Below are 27,007 nucleotides of genomic sequence, written 5' to 3'. Positions count from 1 at the left end.
TATGGAAATTTTCAGGGAGAGTGCAGCAGCTCCTACTTCAGAGCCCTATGTGGATAGTGTAAGTTAGAGATGTAACAGCTGCACATTTCACCAGGGATGACAGTCAAGTGGATCATCAAATTAAGGGAGTCTCCTATGACAAGGTACAAACACAGTTTTTTTGTACAAGGTACAAAACAAAGGACAAGGTACAAACACAGTCAGTCCCAGGAACAGACTTATTACAAAAGAAGATGCAAGCAGAGAGTACCAGGAGATTAACTACATTAGCAAAGACAGGAGTGGGCATGTTCCTTGTTATGTGACAGGATATGAGTACAGGCCTTTGAAGACCTCCCTTCTGGACACAGCCATTTCTGTACTTGTGTTCAGAATTTTCACATAGACATTTTTTTCTTCTAGCTGACACAAAATAGTTATGATTCTACTTCCCTTTAGGTCAATTCTTTAACTGTGCATTACTTACCATGGGAATTTCTTCAGGCCAGTTAAACATGCATATTCAAAGCAAAAGATGGGAATTATTTGCTCCTTTGCATTGATTACCTCTTGTTATTTATCATACTTTTTGGTAGATACTTAAATCGTGCCATAGCTACATTGTTCCATGCTTTTGGACACCTCCTTCATGTGAACCCTTCTGCATTTTGAATAAATGCTTACATCTTCTGAACTATGCTGTCTTATGCAATTAAGCCAAACAATCTGTGGTATGCTGTCAGCTGACAACAACCTGCTAGGCAGGTTATCAGTTGAAATGAAGGAGGTATACTTGAAAAAATACCTTCAAAAAGCTGTATGTTCCCACTGGCAATATTAAAGGTCTATTTACACAAATAATACCTACTTTTTGTCCATCTGACTTCAAATACTGTCATGCCTAAATAGTCCTGAACTGGCATTCTGGACTGTAGACTCTAACAATGGATGGAAACTCAATGAAGTACTCAAACAATGGAAAACAGAGGGAGGAAGGGAGAGCCTAACACCATGCAGCAGTTTACACTTCAGTGTAAGCACATCGGTATATAGACACACAAGCATATATACAGAAACTAGACAATTAAGCAATGACTTCAGTGTATTTATTTCCATAATTTAAGAGATACAATTTCCATTTATTCATGCAAATTAAAATATTGATGTCTTCTTAGGAGAATTATTACATTTGTAAAGACGGTTATAACTCAGATCCACATCCATGTGGATCTCATCTGACCAATAATCAAAGATGTGGGTCTGGCTGCCTTGGTGGTGACAGAGAATAGGAACTGAGTATTCTCTCAGGTGCCATGACTACCTTCAGAGGAAGTATTGACACAAATGATGTTCCAGTTTTGTCTTGGTATTAAAGATTTTCTAATTTTATTCCTTCTTCTGTGTGAATTATTCAGGGAGTAGGAGTACAGGAGTGCTGCTGTATAACAGGTCTGCTTTTTCCAAGATGAAAAAGGCTATACTGTTATAAAAGCTCCTGGTTAATGCCAAAGATAAGTAACTGGCAGCTGGCTTCAGAAAGAAAGGTATATCCTCTATTTTTAGATTTTTATAAACTTACATAACAAAATGTCTTCTTGACAATGCAAACTGAACTTTAACAGAAAAGAAAAAAATTAGTATATTCTGTCCTACAACTTCCACATGTAATTTTTCACTGTAAGGCAACACCTATAAACAAATCATAAAATTGAGCAGACTGTTTAAAAGGATACAAACGAAATGCTTAGTAAACGTGGCGAGTTTTTTTTACTGATGCACAAGAAAACCGACTCTTACAAACCAATCAGCACATTGAAACAATATTCTCAGTGAAAATAAATGCATCTGTCTTTTCAGCAGGCAATGATCCTGCTGCATTCTCTAAGCAGCTCAGCTCTTATGGATATCCAGAAGTTAGGACAGCTCAGTTTTTCTCCACTGTTAACTACTAGGACCTTACTTCATCTACGCAGTTTCACTGCACATTACCTTAATACAACAGATGTCAAAATCTTCAAGAGAGTTTGGAGGAGGAAGGCATATAGGTCATTTGGAGACAAGGCTGCAGAATAAAATAAGTAGAATGACTAAAATAATACAGATCTTATCTGTACCAGACCAGCAATTAGCTAAATTAAAATACCATCTTGCTGGTACATTTTTCTATTTAGGAGCAGACCTAACAGTAGGACTTAGCTGTAAATTAGTTACTTCAAAGCTTGTCAGATATGTGGTCTCTGAAGTGGAATCCAAAAACTTGTTATGCTCAGAACAAGGCCAGTACTTAATAAATGTAAATTGCCCCAGAAGAATAATCCATAGAGCTGAATACTAGAAAGTTATAAGGGAGAAGATAAACAGACATTAAAAAAACAAACCTCCCCCCCCCCCCAAAAAAAAACCCTAAAACAACCAGTTCGGGGTTCAAGACTTACTCTCCCAAGAAAACCTTGTTACTTAAAGCCAGTAACTTCAAATGAAAAGAAATAAAACATTCTAGGAAACAGGGACTTGAGTTACCTAGGAATCCTAGCTGCTAAACTAAAGAGTCATATTCCCCCATTGACACTCTACTGCTGGTGCCAGATCTTGGGAATCAGATACACATGCAAATTAATAGAGCTCATTAAATTACCTTCTATCAGCTGAACCATGGCAACCAGCCTGGGGTACTCTTCTCCTATGGCAAATGAAAGATAAACACTCAGTAACTCACACCTGATGTCTATACGTAATGCGACTTAGCTGCTTGCTTTTCAGGCCATAACAGTCTAGGGCACCCCTGGCGAACACATATTCTTCGCTGGTGGTTCTGGTAAAAAAGTCTCTAAACCTACAAACACACAAAAACAAAACTAAAGACACTAAGTTTAGGTATTTCCATGGTTAAAGAGGGGTTCCTATTTGTATATAAATTTTGAACTCAAGTATTTTAAATATCAAGGTCCTTTTTAGGAACACTTGAACCTTATTGGACTTTAGCCAGAGTTCACAAGGCTGTGAAGGGAAGTTAGCGGGACCTGAACGGCTGGGAAAGGGAACTCGACATCGCCCCGACTCAGGGCATGGAGGCAGTGGCAGAGCTGCATTTACCCGGGGCGCGTTCCCCGCGCTCCCAGGGCCAGGACATGCCCCGCGAGAGTTCCCTGCGCCACCCGATGCAGGGCCGGGCAAGTTGGCAGACAAAGAACGGGACGCGCCGGTGTCCATCGTGCCGGGGCGCTGCTGTCCCCAGTGAGGCTCCGGGCCCCGCCGGGTTGCGGGGACGCTGCCGGAGCGCCCGAGAGAGCCTGTCCCCTGCTGGAGGCTGTCTCCTGCCCCTACGTCGGCCGAGCCCCCTGGCAAAGCTCGATGGAAGCAGGCGGGCTCACTCTGGCAGCCTTTCCCCCGTTCCTGCCCGCCGTCCTGCCCTACGCGCTGCCCCGCCGGACGCTTCCGTGCCGGATCCGCGGCCGGGGCCTGCCCGGCCCAGTCCGGCGGGCAGCGCGGCCAGGGTTAACCCTGAGGAATGCGGCGGGAGGAATGTGCATGCAGATGAGATGGATGCTAATCTCATGCTAATGAGCGGCGGCCGCGGCCGCCCGGGGCTCAGCCGGGCTCCCCGCGCCCAGACGGCAGCTGGGCTCCGCCGGCAGCCCTGACCCGCCGCGGCGCGGGCGAAGCGGCAGCCCCGGCATGGTAGACTGAGACGCGGCCGCGGTAGAGGGCTTCCCTGGGCTCCCGCAAGCCCCCGCTCCCGGCCTCTTCCCCGGCCCTGGTCGGGGCTTTTCCCGCTTCCCGTCTTTCTTTCTGTCCCTATGGAACAGCTACTCCCGCCGCCCGACCATGCCTAGGAAAGCGGGGAATGGGCAGCTTCCTTTACCCGATGGCTGGGAGGAGGCGAGGGATTACGACGGCAAAGTCTTCTACATCGACCACAACACCAAGCAGACCAGCTGGATCGATCCCCGGGACAGGTGGTGCGCGGGCAGGGAGGTGGCGAGGCCCGGGCGGGCGGGGGGCTCGGAGCGGCCCCGGGTGGAGGGACGGGCGGGGGCTGCGCCGCAGGGTCTGTCCCCTCACGGGACGGGGAGCACGGGAGCAGGAGAAACCTTTGCTTGCAGCCGGGCACACCGTGCCCTCCCTCCCACCGGCTACAGGCTTGTTTCTAAGCCTGTGGCGTGAGTTGGTGTTGGGGCGCGGAGGGAGGGAGAAGCCTGTAGAGTTCTTTCCGGAGCGGCCGGGGGTTGCTGGCGTTTAGGGAGTTCCCGACAGGTACCAAAGTTTGCGAGTCCCTCCCAAAGCGGAGGCGCTGGCTCCTCGCCCTCCCTCTCCCCCGGGCGCTGCGGAGTGGGGCCGCCTCCCCCCTCCTATCTGGCGGAGCATCCCGGGCGCCGGGTCCCCCGTGTTCCCCGTTCCCCCGGCCCGCCCCGGGGAGTGTGCGGCTGCCGGGGAACGAGCCGGGGCTGCCGGAGGCCTCGTGTGCTCGCTAGGCCTCAGCGAGCCCGAACCCGCTCAGCCCCGGCAGCCGGAGCCTGGCGTGCTTGCTGCCCCTCCCGGGGCTCAGCTGTGTGAAACTCCCTGGAAGTGCTTCAGCCAGTGAAGCACCCTGCGCCAAGGCTGCTCGTCCCGGAGCCCCCGGGGAAGCTCTGCCGGCTGGACACGGATGCTGACTCTGTGCGTCGTCTTCAATGACTGATTTAATAGCTGGACAAGATACCTCGTGCAAAACGTATCTTTCGTCCGAAGTGGTGCTAGAAAGTAATTAAACCCCAAAACTTTATGCGTATTATGAAATACGATGTTGCAACTGAAAACAGTGCAGTCTTATTATTTAACACCCCCCCCCCACACACTTTTAAAGGACATTATAAATTTATGAAACAAGCAGCACTGAATTATAAATGAAGGCCTTGGTTTATATTTCTCAGGTGAACTTAGAAAAGGTGGTCGTGTTGAAGCTTGCTGGCTGCAAGTTGCAGAGGGACGTTTTGGCGAGCATCATGTGCTGTGTAAGGCATACTGCTCAGTCTTACTTGCTATAACAGCAAATTCCAGTAGTGGCAAACTTCATGCTTAAATTCCTCTGAACTTCACAACATGTTAATTACCTTGTAAATATTAGTGAGGTGATAAGGTATACAGGACAATGTTAATTATTACACCTGGCATTCTTGGGTGATTTTAATGCAGGCAGTAGAAAACTTCGGTCTTTACTGTCTCTATAAATAGTGGATATGAAGTTTTGATTCATTTTAGACCTTAAATGTGTGCTTTCAAGGCGGAATAGAAGACAGTATGATTGAAGTAAAGCACAATGTGATAGGGAATGTACTTGTGATGCTGTCTCGATGTACTACCAATTTAATTTAATGCAGTCTGTAGTCCTGAAAAGTTCAAGATTATTCATATTTGATGGTAAAATTTGAGTCTTCACTGTCATTAACAGAGTAGATGGTGACATAAGACTTGTATGTTTGCGATCCCACAGGGGTAGGATAAATATTGTTTCATTGATACCTTACAGGTGAAAGGGAAACCAAGTCCTGAGCCTTTACTTCTTAGCTCTCATTACAGATTATAAAGACCTTTTTCAGAAGAGTAGTGTTTGTAATAATTGTTAACCTGTGTCAGTCGTGCAAAACAAACAAAAAGGGATTTTGCCCTAAGTACTTAGAGAATCCATGCTTTACTGTACATGGTTTAGCTGTGAAGCTGAATTGCCTGCACAGAAGAGAGACTGACAAGCCCATTTGATGTGTAACCTACAGTATTTGTATTTACAATATCTCTGTTTGCAGTCTATATTGGTGACTTGTTTTGGAAAAACTAATAAGAAATTAATGAAAGTCTTGTGATGATTTTGCTTTAGATTCAGTTTTATCTTCCATGTATTTAGAGAATATACATTTGGAAACCATACAGGCCATTATTTGGGCTTGCTGTCAGAAAAGTTGAAAAATGATTTTCCAAGTTTGTCAATACAATGAAATCTAAATTAATGTCTAATTGTCAAAATGAAGGTAATGGATTCTAAAGAATGAAAACATGTTGCCTTGTCTGGTGATACTTTTGGACTTCTTTTTTCCCCAACTATTTTTTCTCATAGACATAATAAAGTTTCCATGATGTACCTGTGGAATAGTATACTACACAGGTTTCTAAAATGTTTCATTGGTAAAGCAAGTGTAAAATAGCTAAGTTTTTACCAGCGATATTCCTTCTGCTCTTGTTACACTGCGTTCTCTGGATGATTACATAGAAAAGTCATGCTTGATATTCTAAAATATTTTTTATCCTCTTTGATTTAGAAGATACAGATACTGAAGGCTAGGACTGCCAGACATTGGCCATATGTTTGTAAATTGCTAGGTGTATCTGAGCACGGTTAGGAACTTCTTTATTGCTGGTTTAAAATATTCATATCTAGAAATAAGAGGGCAGTTGAAAATGCCATATTTGAAAGCTTCTTGGAAAACTGTTTGTGGTTGTTGTGGTTTTAAATATTTTTTTCTCATGTTCTCTTCTAGAACATGTATTTGTTACTGCTTAGGTGGTGCAGGTCTGTTAATACAATTATAGCCTTGCATACAGCTGTGGAAAAACACATCAACTTCAAGCTTGGGACTAAGTTTTCTGTTTTGCCCACTTTATGAATCTGAATAATCCCACTGATGTTAGAGAATCTCACACTTTTAAGGGCAATAGTGACTTAGCTTGTGTTTTAGGAATGTTGTGGAAGCTCAGGAGTTTTTAATGTTTTCCACTGTTGACCAGTGATTTTTCTCTCCAAACACTTACTGTTCTGTGCTGATTTGTTTTGAAGGCTGATGGCCCAAAAGAGAGGGCACTTTAAGATCTATAATTCAGATAGACAGAGAGACATAAAGGCAAGAATGTGAGAGTTGTAGCAACATTTTCACTCACTAAATATATAGATGTGATTTCTTTGTTCATGACTCCCTCAAGCTACAGCAAGCTGAGAACTTGCTGGTCATGACAGTTCTTCTGGAGCTGGCTTATAGTAAGCAGGGAAATAGCCCGAAGTATCAATTTTATCCTACTACTACTTGATGAAAATATTAAAAGACAACTATGGACTGAAGAGGATGAAGTAGATGAAAAGGGGAGAAAGGGTTAGAGGAATGCTTTTTTTTTTTTTTTTTAGTTCCCTTGAAACTCTTTCAAGTTCTTGGAATACTGAGTTATTGTAAAGTATTCCTTTAGGTTGGTTTGTTTCTGATAATTAATAGGGGCTTGGGGTAGGATAGGAATTTGAAAAGGAAAATTTTTCTTTTTTTTCCGTCATTCAACACATTTTAAGTAGGCCTCATGTTTGTTATATTCCATAGTGGAACCAAGAGTAAGTTCCAAGGAGGAGTGAAATGGGAGCTAGGAATCTCAGTAACCTGAATTTTTCAGCAATTGAATGATGTTTGGTTTTCTTACCATGAATTCAGGGCTTCTCATATCTTGGTTTTTACCTAATAAATAGTCCAATGCACACTGCTGATCACCATTGACTCAAAACAGATGGTATTTTTATAGCTTGCCTAAAATGAGTTCTGCATCGCAAATTCTGAAGCTGTGAGTGATCTTTGTTTAAATCTTTTTCTGCACTCCTGTTCCACTCCTGGCAGTGGTAAGGAATGAGGTGCTATGAAAACAAAACTATCCTTCCTGTTCTCACTTTTCTTTTCACTGAGGAATAAAATCTTAAAAAAAATCCATTTGTACATTTGAAATAGTTATCACTATGCCTCTGCTACAATGTTTCAAGTGCTTGAGAAGCATTGGATGTGCAGAAAACCAGAGAACTTTACAAGTTAAGAAATTGTGAGAGTTTGTGAGCAGGGAATGCAGTTTCCATTGTTGCTTTCATCTTTTGGGGAGGTGAAAACACTACAGTTTTTAGCTTGGGATTCTGTAACTTGTGCTAGATTTGTCTGATTTAGAAAATTTACTAGGTTTCAGCAATTAAAGTCATTTGCCCTTTTTCCATAGAGAGGAAGGGTAGTTTCTTCCTTCTCACTGGAACGTGCTTTCTCTTGTCTTGTGAACAGCAGAGACTGTGAGGACTGAAGACACTGAAGTTAAAGTTGTTTTAGCAGGGGGACTTTCATCCTTTCTCTTTCATAGACATTGCTGTAGCTCGGGGGGCATGGTAAAAGACTTTCAGTCACAGCAGAAATAGGAGTCATGTAAGACATTGGGGTCATTAAAGATAGCAAATAAGAGGCAAGCAGAAATGAAATAACATGGTGAGAGGCATCATCAGAGACTCAAAAATACATCTGGATTGATTCTTTCATGTATGTAAGAAAGCTGTGCTGTGACAGATTAATAAAATAGTAAGTGTTAGTTATTACAGTTTGAAAGGGATTGATCTTAAAATTAAGTGCTAACCTCAACACTGATGATTTACCACTACAGCAACTACCTGATAAAGGCCTTTCTTTAGGCTACTGCTTACTAAGAATGAATTTATTGGCAAACCATCACTGGTTTCTCACATCATTTCTCATTCCCTTTTTATCTTCCCTTTGCTTGTTTGCTAGTAACTGAGGAGGGCTTTTATGTTTTTGATGGTGTGGAGCTGCAAAATGATTGTTTCAATATACTTTATGACATTTGAGCCATAATAAGCAATGGTCAACTTGTTCTTTTGAAAAATAAGTAGAGAATCCTTTGATGGCACTCCAAGGTGTACAGCTTGAAATCATCCTGTAGTGAGATAGGGCAACCATTTTTTCCTCCAAATATCTTCTTCTTCCATGTTTCATCCTCTAGTATCATTTGCTGGTTTTTATCCCAGTTCCACCTAATTTATTCCTGCCTCCTTGTCTGCTCAGGAATGTGCATGCTCCCTGTGAAACTATCTCATTCCGATTTCAGTGACAGGTTGAGGACTGTTTTTACTTAATTGATCTATATTTATTCAAAATAAAACCCATGATGCAAGTACTGAACATGCAATGAGAGACTAGCTGTGTCTGAAGTTCTGACATCTTCATTTGTTTATCCAGTGTAAAGTAGAATTCTAATATTTCGGTGCTACTATAGCTGTGATAGCATCAGATGGTGTTAAAATACAAAGTGATTGTGTATGTGAGTTTTTTAACCATTCTGTCATTTGCATGGGGCTGTGTGTTGTTGATTTTAGCATTAGTGAAAATGGCTATGGTAACTCTGAGATAACGCTTTTATTCTTTATTTCTCTGGAAGTGATAGAGCTGCACTGTGTCTTTCATCTCGGAGTATGTGAAGTTAACAAGTCAGGAAATGCTGGGGAGTATTTGCTTATGTGAGCAAAGTATGTACTGCTGGTTACAGCCAAGAATTGTGACCTGGTATGTGAAGTGAGACAAAGCTATAGCTTATGGTTTATGCAGACCTGTGTCTGTAGTACTTGCCTACTAGAGCTGTTTTGATCAAAACCTATCTTGACTTACAAAATAGTGTTACAATAGTTGTCATGCACAACATAAGACTTAATGAGAAGCTGTACACGTGAAGGAAAATAGAGAGAGTCAATATATAATCAAATATGAAAAATTATACATAACTTTGGAGATCTGTACAGATTGCATTAGGAGTTCTTGATTTTTTTCAAGTTAAATAACCAGTCTTCAACTGTTGGGTTAAAATTCTGTGCTTTGAACATGATACTAAGGCTATTCTAATAAGATTAGAGGATTTCTCTACTTCCACTTACTAATGTTTGTAACATCAAGAGAAAAGTTGAATTTTGTGAAAAGAGTTTTGGTTTGGTTTCTTGCTACCTTCTTTTTAGCCTATAAAAGTGTTATAGGTATCTATGATTTAACGATTTATACAGGTGATTGAAAACTGGACTAATATTCCTGGAAGTAATGGGAAAGATTGAAAATGGACAAACAAATATTTACATACAGTAATATTTCCATGGTGATGCACTTTCAGAAGAGCATGAATAGAAATGATGCTAAGATGCCACAACTGTTATACTTTGGTATTTAAATTCTTATGAATTTAAGCAACCTGGAAGTAGAAAAGTATTCCAGGAGGATAATGCAGCCTACTGAGTCCAGACTGGCATGGTTCTGCTTTGTGTCTTCCTTCTGCCACCAAAATGGAGCCCAGGAGACGATTTGGCTAAAATGAACCACATTGTTTTTAGGGCTGTTTTCCAGCAGAATCAGCATGTCGTGTTGCTGACTGGGTACTAATGTTAGTGAGAGCCAGGAGGCAAGTCCAGAGCTGGGAGCAGAAGGGGAGAATGGTGCTGTAGAAATCAAGATGAAGATCGATCCCAGATGTCAAGGAACTGTTGTCTTACGTGTCCATTTCTGTTGTTGGGTATCTCCATTGTTTTCCTGTGCACATCTTTTTGTTCATCTTTGTTGGGTGAGCCAGTATATCACAGATGTCCCGATTCTAAGTATGTTTTCTGTCACCAAGAAACCTTTATGATGTTACAGAATTTTTTACTGACCTTTTAGATGTTTGTTACTGTGAAGCTTGTGTTGAAGAGAAATGTCATTGTGTGGTTGCAGAATTAGAAGTTGTTTTTTGGGAATGTGCTGCTGTTGACAATATGCTTATGAATAGCTAATTTCTACCGCTTATGAAAGTAGATAAGAAATTCTTTGACTTTTTTTCCTTTTGTTCCTAATTATTCATAAAATGTGTTTTATGCTCTGATGCAAAGTGTCTCACCAGGATGATGGTGTAATTCAGTGTTTTTAATGTCTTCTTGTGTGAAGCAAACTGGAGCCATTTGTCTTCATGCATTTGAGTTAGTCATCATCATATGGAGAGCTTGACTTGTCCTTCATTTGGAAGGAGCAGCTAGTGGCTGAAAAGGGGAATTATACAGTAGATATAGTTTTCCTTTTGTGTTTCTTCAGTCATTTGAAGGGATTTTCATTGTGGATGTAGGTTTTGGGTCCTTTAAATAGCACACATTGGGTACTGATGAGTACTATTGCTCTTCTCAGTGACTTTTTCTGTGCAAAACCCTTAATGATGGTGAAGTTCCTACCTGATGAGGTCAATGTCTGACTCTTGTTTTTAAAAGAACTTAGGGGAGAGATTTCTTTCTCCCTTTGTTTAAGTGTACTTTTTAAAAGCTGATTTGCTTTTGGATTAGTTTTGTTGGTTAGGACTTGTGGCCTAGAAGCAGTCTATCAGTTTATTCTGTCGACTGAAACAATCAATTGCATCTTATAGAACAAGATCAGATGCTGTCCTTTGAACTTGGATACTGTTTGTACTTTAAGAAAGAGCAACTTTATCTCATCAACTCTGAGTACATATTGTATTCAAAGTAATTGTGTGGGTATATAAAGACACATTATCTTGTGACAGCAAGCTTGAACTTCAGTATACTCTTGCTGTATGCAATACAGTATTTCAAGTTGGACCTGCTTTGATATGTGCTATTTTTCTCAATTCGTAAAATAAAACTTCAATCTTTATTTGGAAAAAAAAAAAAAAGAACAACCTACTGGAATGCCTTCCGTAATATGCTGATTGATCTGGTAATCATGCCTTCAGTGTCTAGAAATACCAGTATTTTTTGACTTTTGGTACAGGGGGAAAGATCTAGGAGAATCTGTATCTTAACTAAACCCTGTGAGGACACACTTTTTATATTAGCAACTTTCTCGTGTTGTTAATGAAGGAATAGTACTTTACACACCTATTGTTTCTTTTAAAAGTGCTTTCAAGTCCTAAACTGTAGTCTTGTCCAGATAAGCTTATTTTAAGGCTTACAGATCTGACCAGTGAAGAATTCTTACTCTGATTCAATGCCTGGCCTTTTGCTCATAAGAACTTACCTCCCTCATAGAACTGGGAATGTCTGCCTGGGAATAGGGCTGGTTTAAATCATATGGCAGATGAACTTTTGATAGTTTGCAAATTGTATACAAGCACATCATGCCATATGGCAGAAAATATGCCCAATGCATGATGAATGTTGCCTGCCTTTTAGCTAAGTGGCAGGCGTATGTCTTAGTAGCATCTTGTCAAGATGGGTTTGACCAAAGCACAGGTGTCCCCTGTCGTGTAGCTGCATGGCAGTGTTTCTATAGGGATCACACTATGGAGGAACAATTCTGGTCTCTTCTCCCTGTCACTCGCTAGGACACTTCTGGGCAGGGTATTTGCTATGTCGTTCTCTTAATGCTTCCAAAAGAGGAGGTATGACCCACTTTGGCTAAAAACGTGGGCATTTTAGCTTTACTTGCTGTCCGTGATGCACTGCAGAAAATTGTCAGAGAAAGGCATTTATTTATTCTTGATAGAGAAACAATGGGATGGGTTTTTCTCCTTTGTTTAGTACTGTCAATGGTTAAACTGCAGTGTAGCCCAGAAATGTCTGTCTCATGAGAGGCCACGGTGATCTGATCTGCAAGGTGTACTCTTATTGAAAGCCTAGTCTCTTCATTCTTAATGCAGATTTTCTTGATGATGCAAAATAGTCTTTGTCGATTTAATCTTTTTGCGTCTGATTTAATCTTTTTGTGTGAAGACGTTAACAAAATGTCTCTGAAAACTCTTAATTCCTCTTAGAAGTAACCCTCTACAAGCCAGTTAAAAACCAGTTTGCATCAGTGATGTGATTCAGATTTATGTGGTAGATTTTTTGAAATGCTGTTATTAGCCAAATAACTGTATTTTTAAACTGCTGTTATTTAGCACGTGATTACAGTGTCATCATGTGGTTTGATTCATGTAGCCTGACTCTTGCAGAGCCTGACCAAGAGGTTGCTGGTTTTGGCTTCTGTTCCGCAATCTACGCAGCAGAGACCAGTTGTCAGTGGAGAAAGATTTATAGTGCAGGAAGGCTGAAACAGCTGGGAGATGAACTTGAGAGGAAATATTTGGATGTTCTTCTTAGTTTTGGGAAGGCAATGGGAAAAGTAGGACATGAAGTGATATCTAATGGACTTTGCTTCTATGAAATAGTCTGTGGTCACTAATGCTTACGAAGCATCTTTGACTTAGATTTAGTCTTTGGTGGGTTCGTAAGAGATGCTAGTGATATCAAGTCATAGATTATTCACCATTTAGGTGTATTTCTGTTGTCATATGTGTGTTGGGATGTGATTTAAATTTTAAGACATTTTGTCTGTCCTGGTTTGCACTGTGAATATCTAGCTTGAGGTATCTCTGTATATATTGTTTCTTGTAGAGCACAAATAATCTGCTTTTATTTTTTAATTGTTTTTGAACAGAGATGGCAAAAATACTCTTCCCTGAAAAACTCAGGAGACTTCAGAAGTTTAGGAGCTCAGATTTCATATAGGAAGCATTTTCTCAGTAGAAATGTATTAACACCTTACTTGTGTTCTTAATGTATTGTTAAAACTGTGACAGAACTCAGGGTCTGCCTAAGGGCTCTGTAAGTGGCTCTAAACCCACTGTCCATCCAAATCTCATCCCCCTATTCCCAAGACCTATATAACGTATATTCAGTGTAGTCACACGTTACAGAAAAGAAAAATCAGAAAATCTTTTTCAGTTCATTCTGTTAGTGCTGTCTTAGTGTGTCCTCATCTTGCACAGTAATTGGTAATAAATTCTGAATTACGACCTTGAAAATGTTATTTGTGACTGTTTTTTTTCCTGAAGTTTATTTTAGTTACATTCCCAGTAATGGAAAATTTTATTGTGTGCAGGATCTGACCCAAATGGTATTTTGGGTCTTTTGTTGCTTGAGACTTTTAGTATGAAATGCAAAGACTTGCACGTAGCCCCCCTTTTTAGTTTGGATGGAAGTGTACAGTGGAAATGAGTTCTAGTTTGGAATCCTACGGACTTCTCTCAGAAAGATTTACAAAATAACTTATGGTATGAGTTTAAGGCACAAAACTATTTAGTATTACATTCCAGAATGAACAGTGACAAACTGAAAAAACTGGCATTGGAATGTTCATACGGTTGAAGTAAGATTAAGAAAATTGGATAGTGTTCAGATGATGTGATCTCTGAGGGTCTGACTTGAATTTCACCAATTTCACCCTTCTGAAATAAGTTACAATGTTCCCTTTAATTTATGGATTAATTAATTGATTTGAAATGTAGACATGTGGAGAAACTCCAGAAATCAATGTCTTTTTTTCTGTGTTTTCAAGTCTTAATGTTGCTGTTCTGTAAGAGTTTTGTCAAAGTTTTTCATATTTCCCACATTCTTTTGCAGTTTGCAGCTCTATTGTATGCAGAAGTGGTGGGCTTTAGTGGGCTCCAGCATGAGGAAGGATCATTTGAAATGGAAATATAAAATATTTAAAATATATTTAACTTAAGCATTGAGGAGTAAATGGGCATACATAAGAGAATGCAATTCAAGACAGCAGTCTGACAAGGAATTGAGACATGACCTCTTTCTGTCATGTTGTGAGTATTGCAATGTTTGAAATGAACTGCTAACACATTTACAGCCATTCTAATGAGTTGTAGAATGCTATGAATGTGAATAATCATCTGAAGCCTCTACAGGACATTCCTGAAATAGTGTTTAAATGACTAGAGATATTATGGGATGCAGGAAAGTATACAAATACCATAAGCCTTTTAGTCAGGCTAGCCTGGTCAGTAGTTTACTACTGCAGCGAGTAAGGCTGACTATGCAGGATTATTTAGTACACCGTAAACAGATGTTCTGTTCAAGTTTCTGAACTCTGCATATTCTTTTCTGGGTGTTTTTTTGTTTGGTTTGTTTTTTTTGTTTTGTCTTGTTTGTCTCTTGTTATTGATAATCCCTAGGCTCTCATTTTATATCTACTCTTGGAGAGAAAGTTACTGAACTGAAGTTTGAAATTTGCAAAAGGGTTGTTGGTTAAGCAGCTATTAACTAAATTAATGATGCTATGGTTGAGAAGGTGAATGAATTGCTGATAGTAAAAGAAATTATTATGGTGTTACGGATTTTGGTTTTTCATTCTTGCTTTTGTTCTTGTTAGCTTATGTGGTTGTTGTTCTGCCTCACTTGCTAGCATGACTTAAATGATGTAAAATGAGCCACAGGCTTCTCTGCTGTAGCAGGTTGCTGATTTGCATTCAGGACCTGGCTGGCCTGTTGGCTCATACATGAAAGACATCAAAACTTTATTTTTACAGGCAAAATTTTGGCAAGAAAATGAGCTTGGAGGACAAATGTAGAACAGGGATTTTTAATGCAATCTTTTGAGAATAAACTCTCATAGATAGCTATTTTGTAATACTATATTTAAAGTTTTTTTAAATGGCAAGTATTAGAACTTTGAATGCCCTGTTTTTACTTAGGTGCTGTAAGTACCCATCTATTTAACACTTGCAGAAATACTTAAAACTGATGTTGCATTGATGATGAACACAGTAACATTCAGATACCATGAAAGGTTTCATGTGGCCTTTATGGTGGTGATGTCCTGATGGGTATTTTGATTATGTAATAACTTAGTACTTTAAATATGAGATTATTGGATACTTGTAAAAATTTTGATGGGCGAGAAGCTGAAAGGGTCCTGACTTAAGAATGGTTGTATCTAAGCAGAAGTATGAGCACATACCCTGGAAATCTAGTCCCATGGTCATCTGAACTGTAGTCCTGACCATAACAGGTCATCAGTCTCTTTTGGACCAGCTCACCTAGAAGTCAGCATTAAGCAATGGGAGCAGTACATCAGCAAGTTTCTCTTCATTATAGTGACCAGCAGCCCAGGAGGTTGAAAACATTCTGAAACCATGCTTTTCCCAGTTGAGATGTACCCGAATAGCATTACCTCTTTATTTCTCCTTGGACTACCTCCTTTGGCTGTGAATCAGCCTGACATCATTTGATGATGAAGGGAGAAAGGAATATTGGGATGGTAAAATCTTTCAAAGTGCCCATTCCTATACTGTGTGATGTTTTGTCTTTTCAAGAATGTTTACACTGAAGCCATAGAATTCTGTAATCAAGGAGCATAAATAAGCTTCCTGCTTCTGTGTACAAACTTGTCAAGGTCCAGGTGAGGCCATTTAGGGACAAATTTTTTCCTCTAGTGTTGAGACCTGTGGATTTCCTGTCAAAATATCCTAAGAATATAGCCAGTAATAGAAATCAGATATTAAGCTGGAAGGCAGGAAAGTGGGCAGAGAGTACATATGATGAATAACAGTCTTTATTTCTAATTTATTTTTAATAAAAAGAAGTAAGCACAAAATTTTACAAAATGCATGTTTACTATTCTATTTCAGAGAAACATTAGTGCTTTCCTGTATTTCAGTTCTACCTCTTTGCTTGAGATATTTGATTTTCATGTGAAAACATTTATAAGTTTCTTTCAGACAATAAAATGATTCATGGGGCAGTATTTGGGTGACACTTGTCAGTTTGTGTGGTCTGATGAATTTGTGAGAGAAGAACTGAGACTAGCAGACTCTGAAGTTTTGAATTTGTGAATAAAATTTTGTGCTAGTGAAGGCTGAAGGTATTTCCCTTTCCATGTGTTGCTTCTGTTTGGCACTCCTCTTCAGTCATTCTGCAGATCTGTTTGTGCAAATTTGTTGTGCATCAGAGTAGAAGGGTTTAAAAGTAGCAAGAACAAAGATGAAAAATATCCCATTAAAAATCATAGTACTTCTGCATCACTGAAAAGTCAATTAGCCTTTTTTAATAAGAGTTATTATTATTTTGAAAAATTTGATCACCTAAACACAATCCCTGCAAGTTGTGGAGACTAAGGGTAAATTAGGTTTAGAATGTTTACCACATGAGTACTGACTTTGATCTTCCATACAAATGTTAAAGTAACAGCAGGCAACTGATGAATTTTTTTTTCAATAGAAATCACAGTTTAAACATGGAAATAGAATGGATACTGTTCATTATATTGAAACTGATGGGCCAGTGTATAATCTGCATCCCAGAAGAGCTTTAAAATTTTTTGCAAATGGAATTGCAATTATTTACTGCATCAGAAAAAAAAATTGGCAGTGTAGTCTGGGATTTGTGGGCAATCACTAGAATAGGTTGCCCTGAATCCTTGTGGGCATGACTCAGAGCAGCCTGGTCTGGTTTCAGAATTGTCCTGCTATGGGCACTATGTTGGACCAGACAACCTCCAGGTGTTCCTTCCCTTCATTTTTTACCAGGCATATGTGGGTAACTGCAGCTTTATTAGTGTTAGATCATCTAATTAACTAGACATCATACTTTGGAAAAAGATTCTGGGTTTGGCAAGGTGAAGTGTTGTTGTAATCTGTTTAAGCAAAGTACTTCTTACCCTACCCAACATGAAGTCCTGAATCCCAAACACCAGTGCCTTTAAAGGACAGATTACATGATGAAATACCTGTGGGACAAGGAGACTGAAATATGCTGCATTAGAATGGGAATTATGGGGGTGGTTGGATGTTTTAAGTGCTGTTTTGCAGTAATGGAAGTAACTCAACCACTGTTCACTTCAGTAGTGTCTAAAAAGCTTTAAAGCTTCAATTTGCTGTAGCTATCAATTCTACATCCAAAAATATAAAAATTAAATTTTATTGTCACTTTAAAAATCAACTCTTCTCTGTTTGATATCAGTGTAGATCTCTAACACCCTAGAATTACCATGTACTTAAAATAATTTGAATTTTGGAATTTGGTGAGGAAAATACATATTATATCTAATAATTGCCTTATTAAAGATACCTCTGTGTGGGGTACATAATTTGCAGTGTAATGTTAAAGTTACTACTAAATGTACTAGAAAAATCTTATATTTTTTTTTTCTTCTTCCTTCAAATTTGACTTTGGAAGAGACAGCATTTTAAAGTTTGTTCCAGAAGGCACTTTGAGGGATTGATGATTGAAAACAACTCTCCTGGATGGCACCTTGCTGTACTTCATAGATCATAACAGCTTTTATTCACCACTGTGATTGTTTTTTGAATTACTACCTGTGGATGAATACTTGAAAGAATTGGTCTGCTGGCTACATATTTGGTTTGATTGAGGGCTATCTTGAAGTTGCCTTTAAATTACCTGGGGTTCTTGATGATCCTAGCATTTTCTAATATTTTTGTACTACATGGTTTGTTTTGATTCTTAAATTCTTGCAATTTTAGGAAGAATAGTAATTCTATCTTTATTTTTTGTTTTAAAAACATGTAATTTCAAACTAGGATGTACAGAAATGCTTCTTTAGCAAATGATAATTGCTGCTTATTTTGCATCATTCTTTCAATGGAAGTCATAAATTATGTAGTGAATAATTATTATACTAATAGCTGCTGATGGACTGGAAACTGTTTAATTTATAATAGATACTTTTGATATAGGGATATCTCCAAGTGATATCCAGAGCAGTGGTGTACAAAAGCAAAACTGTTTTAAAGTTTATTGAAAATACCAATAAGGCGGTAGTGTGCTATATGGACATTTCATTGAACTGTCACTAAAAAGTCAGGCAGAAGAAAGAGGAGAAAAATGAATGTCTGAAGATAAAGTGACAGTTGAAGTTGGTTAAAATATTTAAATAAACATTCCTTTTTTTTTTTTTTTTTTTTTCAGAAATTACAGTGTTGATAAGTCTGTATAAAACATTCCATTCTTCTGTTTTGATGAAAAAATTGTGTCAGAGGCTCTTTTGGGAGTGTAAAAACAGGGAATATTTTATTGCTTGTTAGCCAGTGTAATGGTCAGGAATGTGAAAAAGTCAAGGGATTCCAATCCCTTTCCTGACTTGGAATGGCTTGGTGCTGTTGAAAAGCCACTTTCCCTGAATGAATGAAATGGAAGAGGTACCTGAGCATCCCGGTTCTGTTTCCTGAGATGCCATAACCCAAGGCAACAGGAAAATCCAGTTCTCAGTTTTGAAAACAGATCTGTTTGAAAAACTTGAGGGGGGAAAAGCAGACAAATATATAAAAAGAAACTATGCTGTCGTAATTCCTGTGGAATGTAATCATTGTCCCCTAGATAGCATTGGGAGGTGTGTCTCTCACTAGAAACATTTAACCAATCAAAGACTGTCTGTGATCTATGTAAATTCCTCTCAGATTTTTATCAACCTCAGTTCCTAGCTTCAGCTGCCACATCCTGAGTGGCCTCTATTCCTAGTATTTGATCTTTTTCTCTTTGCCTCCAGAAAATAGCTTGAGCTAATAAGCAGAAGATAGGAGTGGGATGAAAAGAGTGGGTCTTGGCCTGTTTGAATATACCACACCATCTGTGTGAATAGTATGGAATAAATAAAAGGTAGGTAAATGTGATGCCAGTGGGAAAATGCAGCATTTTTCAATGCTCTGAAATCCACAATTTGTTGCAGCTTAACAGCACTACTAAGGCTGGTAGTGACTGGCAGAAGGAGCATGATTTGCACTGTATAGTTTTTGTTAGTTCTGCTTTTTGGGCCACAACAGCAAAAGAGAAGGAAACAAAGACATAAAGGTCAGGGCTGAGGTGTTTAAGTCTTCGTATTGTCTTAGTGGGGAGCTTGCAAGCTACAAACATCTCTCCTAACCTCAGCTGAGGGATTTCCCTGACCCCTCTCTACCTTATTCTACACCTAGTGACTGCAAATCATGCTCTGCAAAAAGTACTCTGTCCCACTTTGCTCATTTGACAGATGGACTCAGCAGCCTTTCTGCTTAGTGTGTGTACCACAGGAGCAGCACCACATGAATCTTCTTGCCTGTCCCTCTTGTCCCTGTGGTTACTCATTCTGCAGCACACTCTTGGTTACAGCCATTCATAAGAATTTGGGCCATTTATAAAGGACTTTGGTTATAGCTTAAGCATAGGAAATGTCAGTACAGTAAAGGCCCTTTGGGCATCAATTAAGCTTCCTAGTCAGGTTTGTGAAAGGAAGAGATTTTTGTCTTCCCAAAGCCCAGTGAAAGAATCAAAAAATGCCATAGCCTGCTTTTTTCAGCTGGCACAGTGGATTGCCATGCCCCATCAACCAGACTAATTCTTTGGCTGCCAGTGAGGGTCACCAAGCACCGCTGCTTCCTTGTGTATCTCCTACCAGCTGGTTTTAGAGGGACAACAGGAAGAATAATCCAGGCATGGAAAAATAAGGAGATAAGGCAGTTACTTTGCAAACTTTATTTGTCTCTGTTGCACAAGGCCACGCATTTGTTCTGCAGATTCTTGTCCAAGAATATTGGTTTCATTATCAGAAGTTACATATGGTGATGTTCGGGTTTGGGTGGGCTTTTGCAGTATTTGTAAGGATTCCAAATGAAAGATGTCTGCTGATATGAGTAGATTATTGAAAACAGCAATCACTCCGAGACAGAATGTCTTGTATGTGTAGATGTAGAAATGCTAATAATTACTGAAATACTATAATGTTAAAAAATGATCAGTTCTGTTTCTCCCCTGGTACCTGGAGACTGCTCTGGTAGCATTTGGTAGAGGTCTCTAGTTCTTGTTGCAATTTATTTAAGTTTGTGTAAACCAGACCAGAGACCTTGTTACAATCTGTTTATTGCAAATACAAATGGTAGAAGTACAATGACTTTAATACAGAGAAAGCAGTATGGTGAAGGAGAGAAAATGTAATGGGCAAAATGAAATCCTTTTTGTATCTGTGGCATGAAGCAGTGAAGTCAGCAAAAAAAGATTTGACTTGGACTCTTTTACCTTATTTCTTCAGGGGGAGAAAACTGATGAAACACAGAAATTAGGTTGGGATAGAATTAATTACCATGTACTGAAAAAGTCAGTGAAGATCTATGCAGATTGTGGTTAAGAAGGAATGCAAATGCTTTATTTTATTACAAATCCTGTCTTGTTTTCTTGTTGCTTTTACCTACAAAAGTTCGGTTCTTCGTAGCATGGCACAGAAAAAGACTCTTGTTATACTGACAACTCAAAGCCAGATTTGATCAGCTCGTAAGTGGGTTAAAATATTTTGAACCAAATTTAAAAGAATGGAGGTTTTTTTAAGCAAGCATGTAGTGCTGATAATTAACTTCTACCATTTCAAGAACTTGACAGAAGATCAGATCTCTCTTTTTATGGCTGATTTAAATCCATCATTATTCTGTCCAGCAAAATTCCAAGCCCACTTTTGAAAGCTCTTTTGGGAATTATACTTCCCTACCATAGGTAATATCTGCCAGATCAGGAAATTCCAACTTCTTCTCTTAAATTTACTAGGGAATTCTTGAGTCTAAAACTCAGAAAACAGATTTTTGCTGGACTGTGAATAATGATGGTCCTCTCTTTCTTCCCTAACCTTCCCTAACCACATACTTTCTAAATTAGAACTTTAGCCATGCTGAGTGCCTGCAGATAAGCTAAAAAAGAATTGTCTGGACTGTCACGAGTTTGGAAATCTGTCCTGTTGTTAGTTAAACTCCATGCTTGTACACATTCTGACTGAATGTTAATTTTCTTTGTATTTGTTTCCTGTACATAGCATATTGAAAACCATTGAAATGTATGCAGACACCTAATGGTATTTTCAACAGATTAGAAGTTTGACTCCTATTTAATTACAGTGTGCCTACTTTTAGACTTTCCAGTACTCTGGAAATTGTTTTAGATGACTGATGTTTATAGGATGAGAGTCAGAAGCCTGGTCTCCAAGAAGATACATTTTATTTTAAAAGCTTGAATGATACATGAAGTAATTTTCTAAAGGAACCTAAGGATATTATGTAGAATTGCAGGAAAAATAGTAGCTCGAAGCATTAATATTTATGTTAAAGATTTTTCACAAAAGCAACGGATGTAGGTTGATTTATGATAGATAGTAAGAGCCTTCCATTGAGAAATTGAAAGAGTACATAAGTAATTGGATAGTAGAGATTTGTATCTGGACTATCTCTTAAGAGCAATCTTCTCTATTCAGTTTAAAAGAATAATAAATGGCAAATGGAGATGTAATGGTTATCTTGGCAAGGAGTAACTGTATTTCCACTGTATGAGCTAGCGCTGAGGTTTTTTCATTACTCAAACTGTATAAAAACTTTACATCTAACGAAAAACTGAAAGTGATTTTTATGAAGTATTCATTTAAAAATACTGTGTCTAAGAAATTCCAGAAGTCTGTAAAATTGCAGCTTCCTAGTTCAGCTGAATTTATTGAAGCATTGCTTATATGGCAGCTTGCCTCTTACAGTACAAAAGATGTGTACAGTGTGGGAGATTACCATTAAATCAATTGTTTATGCTTAGGTGTTGTTTTTCTATGAGAGTGCCTCTGCTCAATATTTGAGACAGCATTGTAGTTTTTTGTGTCATTAGCAATTATTTTTAAACTCTCCTTATGAGCGCTTCATTAAGGAACTAGTTTGGACTTAAAGTCAAAATGCCTAGGGTAAAGGCTCTCAGAGAAGGATGAAATATTTTTTTTTATTTTGTTTTGGCAAACATGACAAAAATATTAATCACATACAAAGTTTGCCTCTAGCCTTGTCCAAGGCAAGGCTGCCTTTGACTTCGGTGTAGATATTTCCTTGGTTTGTTCTGTGAAGTTTTGTATCCTTCACAGGATTGGGCAATTAACTGATTTACATTATTCTAATTTGAAATTCAAGTAGACAGTAGATCAAGGTATTAGAATAAATAGAAATTTTCCTAACTGCCCAAGCATTTGCATTTCATAATCCAACAGCAGCCAATGAAGATTCATTGTTAGTCCAAAAACCCCTCAACCTACCAAAATCAGCCTCCTAACTTTAACCACATGAAAACTTTACAAAACAAGTAAGCATTTTTCCAGTTTTGCTTGCTTAGTCCTATCTGTCTTGTTCTAATAGCTAAATCATGAGGAAGAGGTGGAGGTGGAATCATGTATGTTGCAGCACTGCCTGCCATCTCCATCAAGAGCCAAGGTTTCAGTGTCTTTTAGGAACTCTGTTTTTTCATGACCAATTCACACCAATATGAATTCAGACTGCAAATGGTTCCACTCTTTTTCTTGTATTGGCATTTTTACTGGTAGTGAACTGGTTAGGCAGCTAAACTGGTTAAAAAAATTGAAAATTCAATTTCTCCTCCTAGTTTTTTTCTTTGAACTGGCATACTGTGGAGCCATATGAATGCTAGAGAAGAGATATGAACATGTAGTATGGAGGAAAAGCAGAACTGTGGCAGCCAGGTTAGATCAACTTAAATTGTTATGGAACTGCAGTATTTGATGTGGCATTAGGATGGTGCAAAAATTATTTTTCTCTATTCAAGTTACAGAATGATGAAGTTTTAAGCTCCAAGAAATAAATGCAAGGTGCGACGGAGTACACAACTATTTATATGTGTGCATATGGCTTGGAAGCATGGCAATAGCAAAGATTTAAAAATTATATGCAAAACACATGGTCAGTCGTGAGATCAGTTACTCTCATACAACTACTCCATTTAGTTTGTCCCACCACATGCCTATCCTTATGGTGAATTTTTTTTCATTATATTCAACTTGTTTCAACTCATGTCTGTTTTCTCTCATCCTTCCACCACATTAACCCTTGCAAAGAGCCTGACAGTCATCTCAAAAACTTGTAGGTGGGGGCAGGCTGCTGCTGCATCCCTCTGAAGCCTCCTCTTCTCCAGGCTGAACATGCCTCAGTCCCTCAGTCTCTGCAGCTTGGTGCCTGGGTGTTTCATCTCCCAAGTATCCTGGTGGCTTTCCCTTGGACTTGTTAGGTTTGTTGATGTTTTTCTTGCCATAGAAGATCAGAACTGGTTGCAGTAATCGAGATGAAGTCTAGTGAATGCAGAATAGAGAAGGTAGTAACTGTCCTTGATCTATTGGCCACACTCTTGTTGATAGGGTAGGGTGTTGGCCTTCTGTGCAGCCAGGGCACTGTGTCACTGACAGCTCACTGCCCACCAGGGCCCCAGAGCTGCTCCCCAGTCAGTCCCAGCCTCTATTGCTGTAAGGGCCATTTGCTTCCTGGATGCAGGACTTTGCATTTGTTGATGCTGAGTCTCTGAAGGTTCCTTTTGGGCCATTCCTGTAGCCCAAGTCCATCTGAATGTTGTCCATGTCTTGACTATATTGATTGTTCCCACCCAGCATAGTGTCATATTCAAGTCAGATGCCTTTCCAAATCATAAATACAGATGTTAAATGGGACAGATCACTCCAATAGTCCACATTTACTGGCTTCCAGGTAGAATACAATCTGTTGACCACCAGTCTGAAGAAAATCAATCATGATTTGCAGGCTGCTGTTGCAAAACTAGGATAGATGAAGAGAATGGGGACTGTGCTTTTAATCAAAAGTTGATACCAGCTATGACTTCTTTCTTACTCAAGATGGAACTCAAACTTGTTGGTCTCTCAACTAAGTTAGCTTTTAATTTTTAGTAAAATTCAATTTTGACCATATATTATTTGCCAGAAATGGGATCCATGTCAGTCTAAGAAATGTCAACTTAAAGAAATACTTCTAAAAAAAAAATCCTTTGTGACTATAATTCAACACGACCAAAAAATAAAAGTTAGGCAAAACTGTGGTGATTCATTATAAAATGGTTCAATAAGTAAATGGTCATTAAATAGGAATACACTGACAGGACTTCAAGGATATTTTTGCTTATGAGTTACAATGCTCACAATATTCTCTGTAGTAAGACAGCTTTAAGAATAATTTCTAATAAGGTCCAGTTTGAAGTATGTGCATAAGACTAAATTCCAACAGGAAAATCGTTGTATCTGGAATGTCATATTTACTGTCACTGTGAATCTGTTCTTTGTAATTTTTGTTCAGTCTGTTTTTGAAAGCAGTTATGATTTTGACCTCAACAAAATGGAGTGGCAGTGAGGTCCACCTATGATTGAGCATTGTGCAGAACTTTGTATTGAGCCTGCTCTTCTGTAGTTTCTGCATGTGTTTCTTGTGGCACGAGAAACAGAGTAACTGCTGCCTGTGCCTTTCACATGTTTGGTATTTGCACCCTGCAAGCAACTATCTAGATGAATGACATTAACCTATTCAGTTATGTTACATTCTATACCCTGATTGCCACTGCCCACTTTCCTCTGTATGTTGTTGATCTGTAGTTTTAATTTCAACATGTTGTCGTGGTGCAGAAGTGCAGGGGCTACCAGAGCTGAATGCAGTATTTAAAGGTAATCGCACAAGAGTTGTATATAAATTGTGTGGTGGTGTTTTCTGGTTTGTTTTATATTTATTTCCTCATATCTTGTAAGTAAGCTGTTCGGTATTTTGATTTCTGCTAAATGTTCAGCTCATTCAAAGAGTCATCCATGAGGAGGTGAGTGACTTCTTCAGTGGTGTTGGCAAAAATAATGGATGTCTCAGCCTAGTACAGTGGTACAAAATCTCCTTACAGATTTCTGTGAAAAACCTACCTCTTTTTTAATTTTAAGTGTTACCTTAAGAAATTGAATTTGAAAATGTGTAGAATGGCCTCATTGTGGTATTCTCATCTTCTTTCCTCTTCTCACATATGCTTTCACCTTGGAAGAGAAGACTCGGAAAACATGGCTGTTACCTACTCAGACATTTTTTGAATATTGCTTTGATGTTTGTATGCTTATTTGAAGAAATGATAATTTAGTCTGGGCTATTAGCAACCACAAATAGGGATGAGGTTTTAATATGTACTATATTCTCTGAAGTAATTATTTAACCTGGTTTAGAATAATCTTTTAAAATCAGCAATACAAACTGCTAATAAAGCTGAAGGGAGTGCATTTTCATGTTTGGGAAAGGCAGGCAGCTCTATTCGAGTTAGTAAGTAGAGTATTAACTCATCTGGAAACTCCAGGTTCTCTTTTACAGTGTTTCAGATAATTCTCTAGCAATCTTTGCAAATTACTGCATTGGTAGTATTTCCCATGCTCTAAACCACTTTGTGCCAACCACACTTCGTAAAGAGGGATGCTGGGGGTAGAGGAAAGGGTTGTAAGGGTCAGGGAAAGGGAACCAAAAAGGATAGATGACCTGAAAGGGGTTTAGTCAGTTTGATGTGAGAAGCAGAAGCTGATTTTTTTTTCCCCCTTTCCTTCCAATAGAAGACCGTGCTTCAGTAAACTGTTCTGTATTTCTGCTAGGAACTGCTAGAAAATTTTCTGCCTCCATTACAGGTTTTGGGGTGGTTTTTTTCAGGCAGTTTCTGGGAGTGGGTGTGTGTGAAGGAAGTCACAGCAAACTTAGGCATTTCCTGTTGGATAATTGTTACATATTTCCCATTTCTCAAACCTTGCTGCCACTGGGAAGAAATTTGATCTAAAACTTGAAGTCAATTAATATTGTGAATAAAGAAATGTAATAAAAGTAGAGAAGCTGAAGGAACTCTGCATTGATATTGTTCAATATAACACTGTTTTCTTAGTATCTTGGACTATACAAAGAAAGGCAGTTTAAAAAAAAGCATTACAAACTAGAGTTCTTCATATTAAAATTATTAGTGGGAGGGATTAAATGTAGGCGAGAACATATATCTGAAATCTTCTTATAATTACAGTTTTACATTGCTGTAATCTTACAGTACCCTGACTTTATTATCTTGCACTTTTAAGTTCAATGTTAGATTTGTATGAAGCACATGTCTGCTACAGCCTTTACTCGTTAGTTCAGTTTTGTGCAATTTTACTAATACATGTTAGCCCCTGAGTTCCATCACTCTGCTCTCAAGAATGATTTTTCTAGAGTCTCTCATCTGTGAAAACAGCTGAGATTGAGGGATCTTTTTGAACCATTTGCACCAAGAGTTGGCTGACATTTTATGATTGCTTACTAATATTAAAATACAAATATATTGTCCTTTTTCTCATCAGTATTATGTTGCTTGAAGTTTTATAAAATCAGTACTGTGTTTGTTCATTTTCCATGTAAAAAATTGTTGACACATTTTTAAAGATTTCTCCTATAGCATCTGGAAACAGTTTACCAGAGATCAGAGATTGGCCCGGTGATTGTGTGCCATTTGAGTTCTGATCTAGCTCAGTCTTTTTGCAACGCAGGAGCTGCGTTGTACTGCAAAACAGAGAATGTTTAATGAAGTATGCATTGAAAATTGTCACAAGTGGTTGGATCAGAAGCTGGAATCAAGACATGAAGAACTCAGTATTGAGAATAACAGAGCAGGCTGCTCTCTCCTATTGGGTGCAGTTTTTAGCTCTGT

The 27,007-nt window shown here is 38.9% G+C and overlaps 1 protein-coding gene and 1 long non-coding RNA gene across 4 annotated transcripts in view; one reads left to right on the top strand and one right to left on the bottom strand.

Annotated features, from left to right (window-relative positions):
• Positions 1-1,063: 1,063 nt before the first annotated feature.
• LOC106855633 (uncharacterized) lies at positions 1,064-3,952 on the bottom strand. Its single transcript, XR_015803115.1, has 3 exons — positions 3,842-3,952; positions 2,615-2,812; positions 1,064-2,041 (listed from the first exon to the last, which is right to left on the bottom strand). It is a non-coding gene; the product is annotated as an uncharacterized LOC106855633 (long non-coding RNA).
• Positions 3,681-27,007, top strand: part of WWC2 (WW and C2 domain containing 2) — a 95,095-nt gene continuing 71,768 nt past the window's right edge. Inside the window, exon 1 of one of the 3 annotated variants that reach the window (XM_088163536.1) lies at positions 3,681-3,938. In XM_088163536.1, the coding sequence (XP_088019662.1) occupies positions 3,805-3,938 (134 nt within the window). In that variant the 5' untranslated portion in view covers positions 3,681-3,804. The remainder of the gene's footprint in view (positions 3,939-27,007) is intronic. The other 2 variants (XM_088163537.1, XM_088163538.1) reach the window with 2 other exon arrangements.

The sequence above is a fragment of the Sturnus vulgaris genome, chromosome 4, assembly GCF_052056855.1.
Source record: "Sturnus vulgaris isolate bStuVul1 chromosome 4, bStuVul1.hap1, whole genome shotgun sequence".
Lineage (NCBI taxonomy): Eukaryota > Metazoa > Chordata > Aves > Passeriformes > Sturnidae > Sturnus > Sturnus vulgaris.
This window is presented reverse-complemented; position numbering and strand designations above follow the sequence as displayed.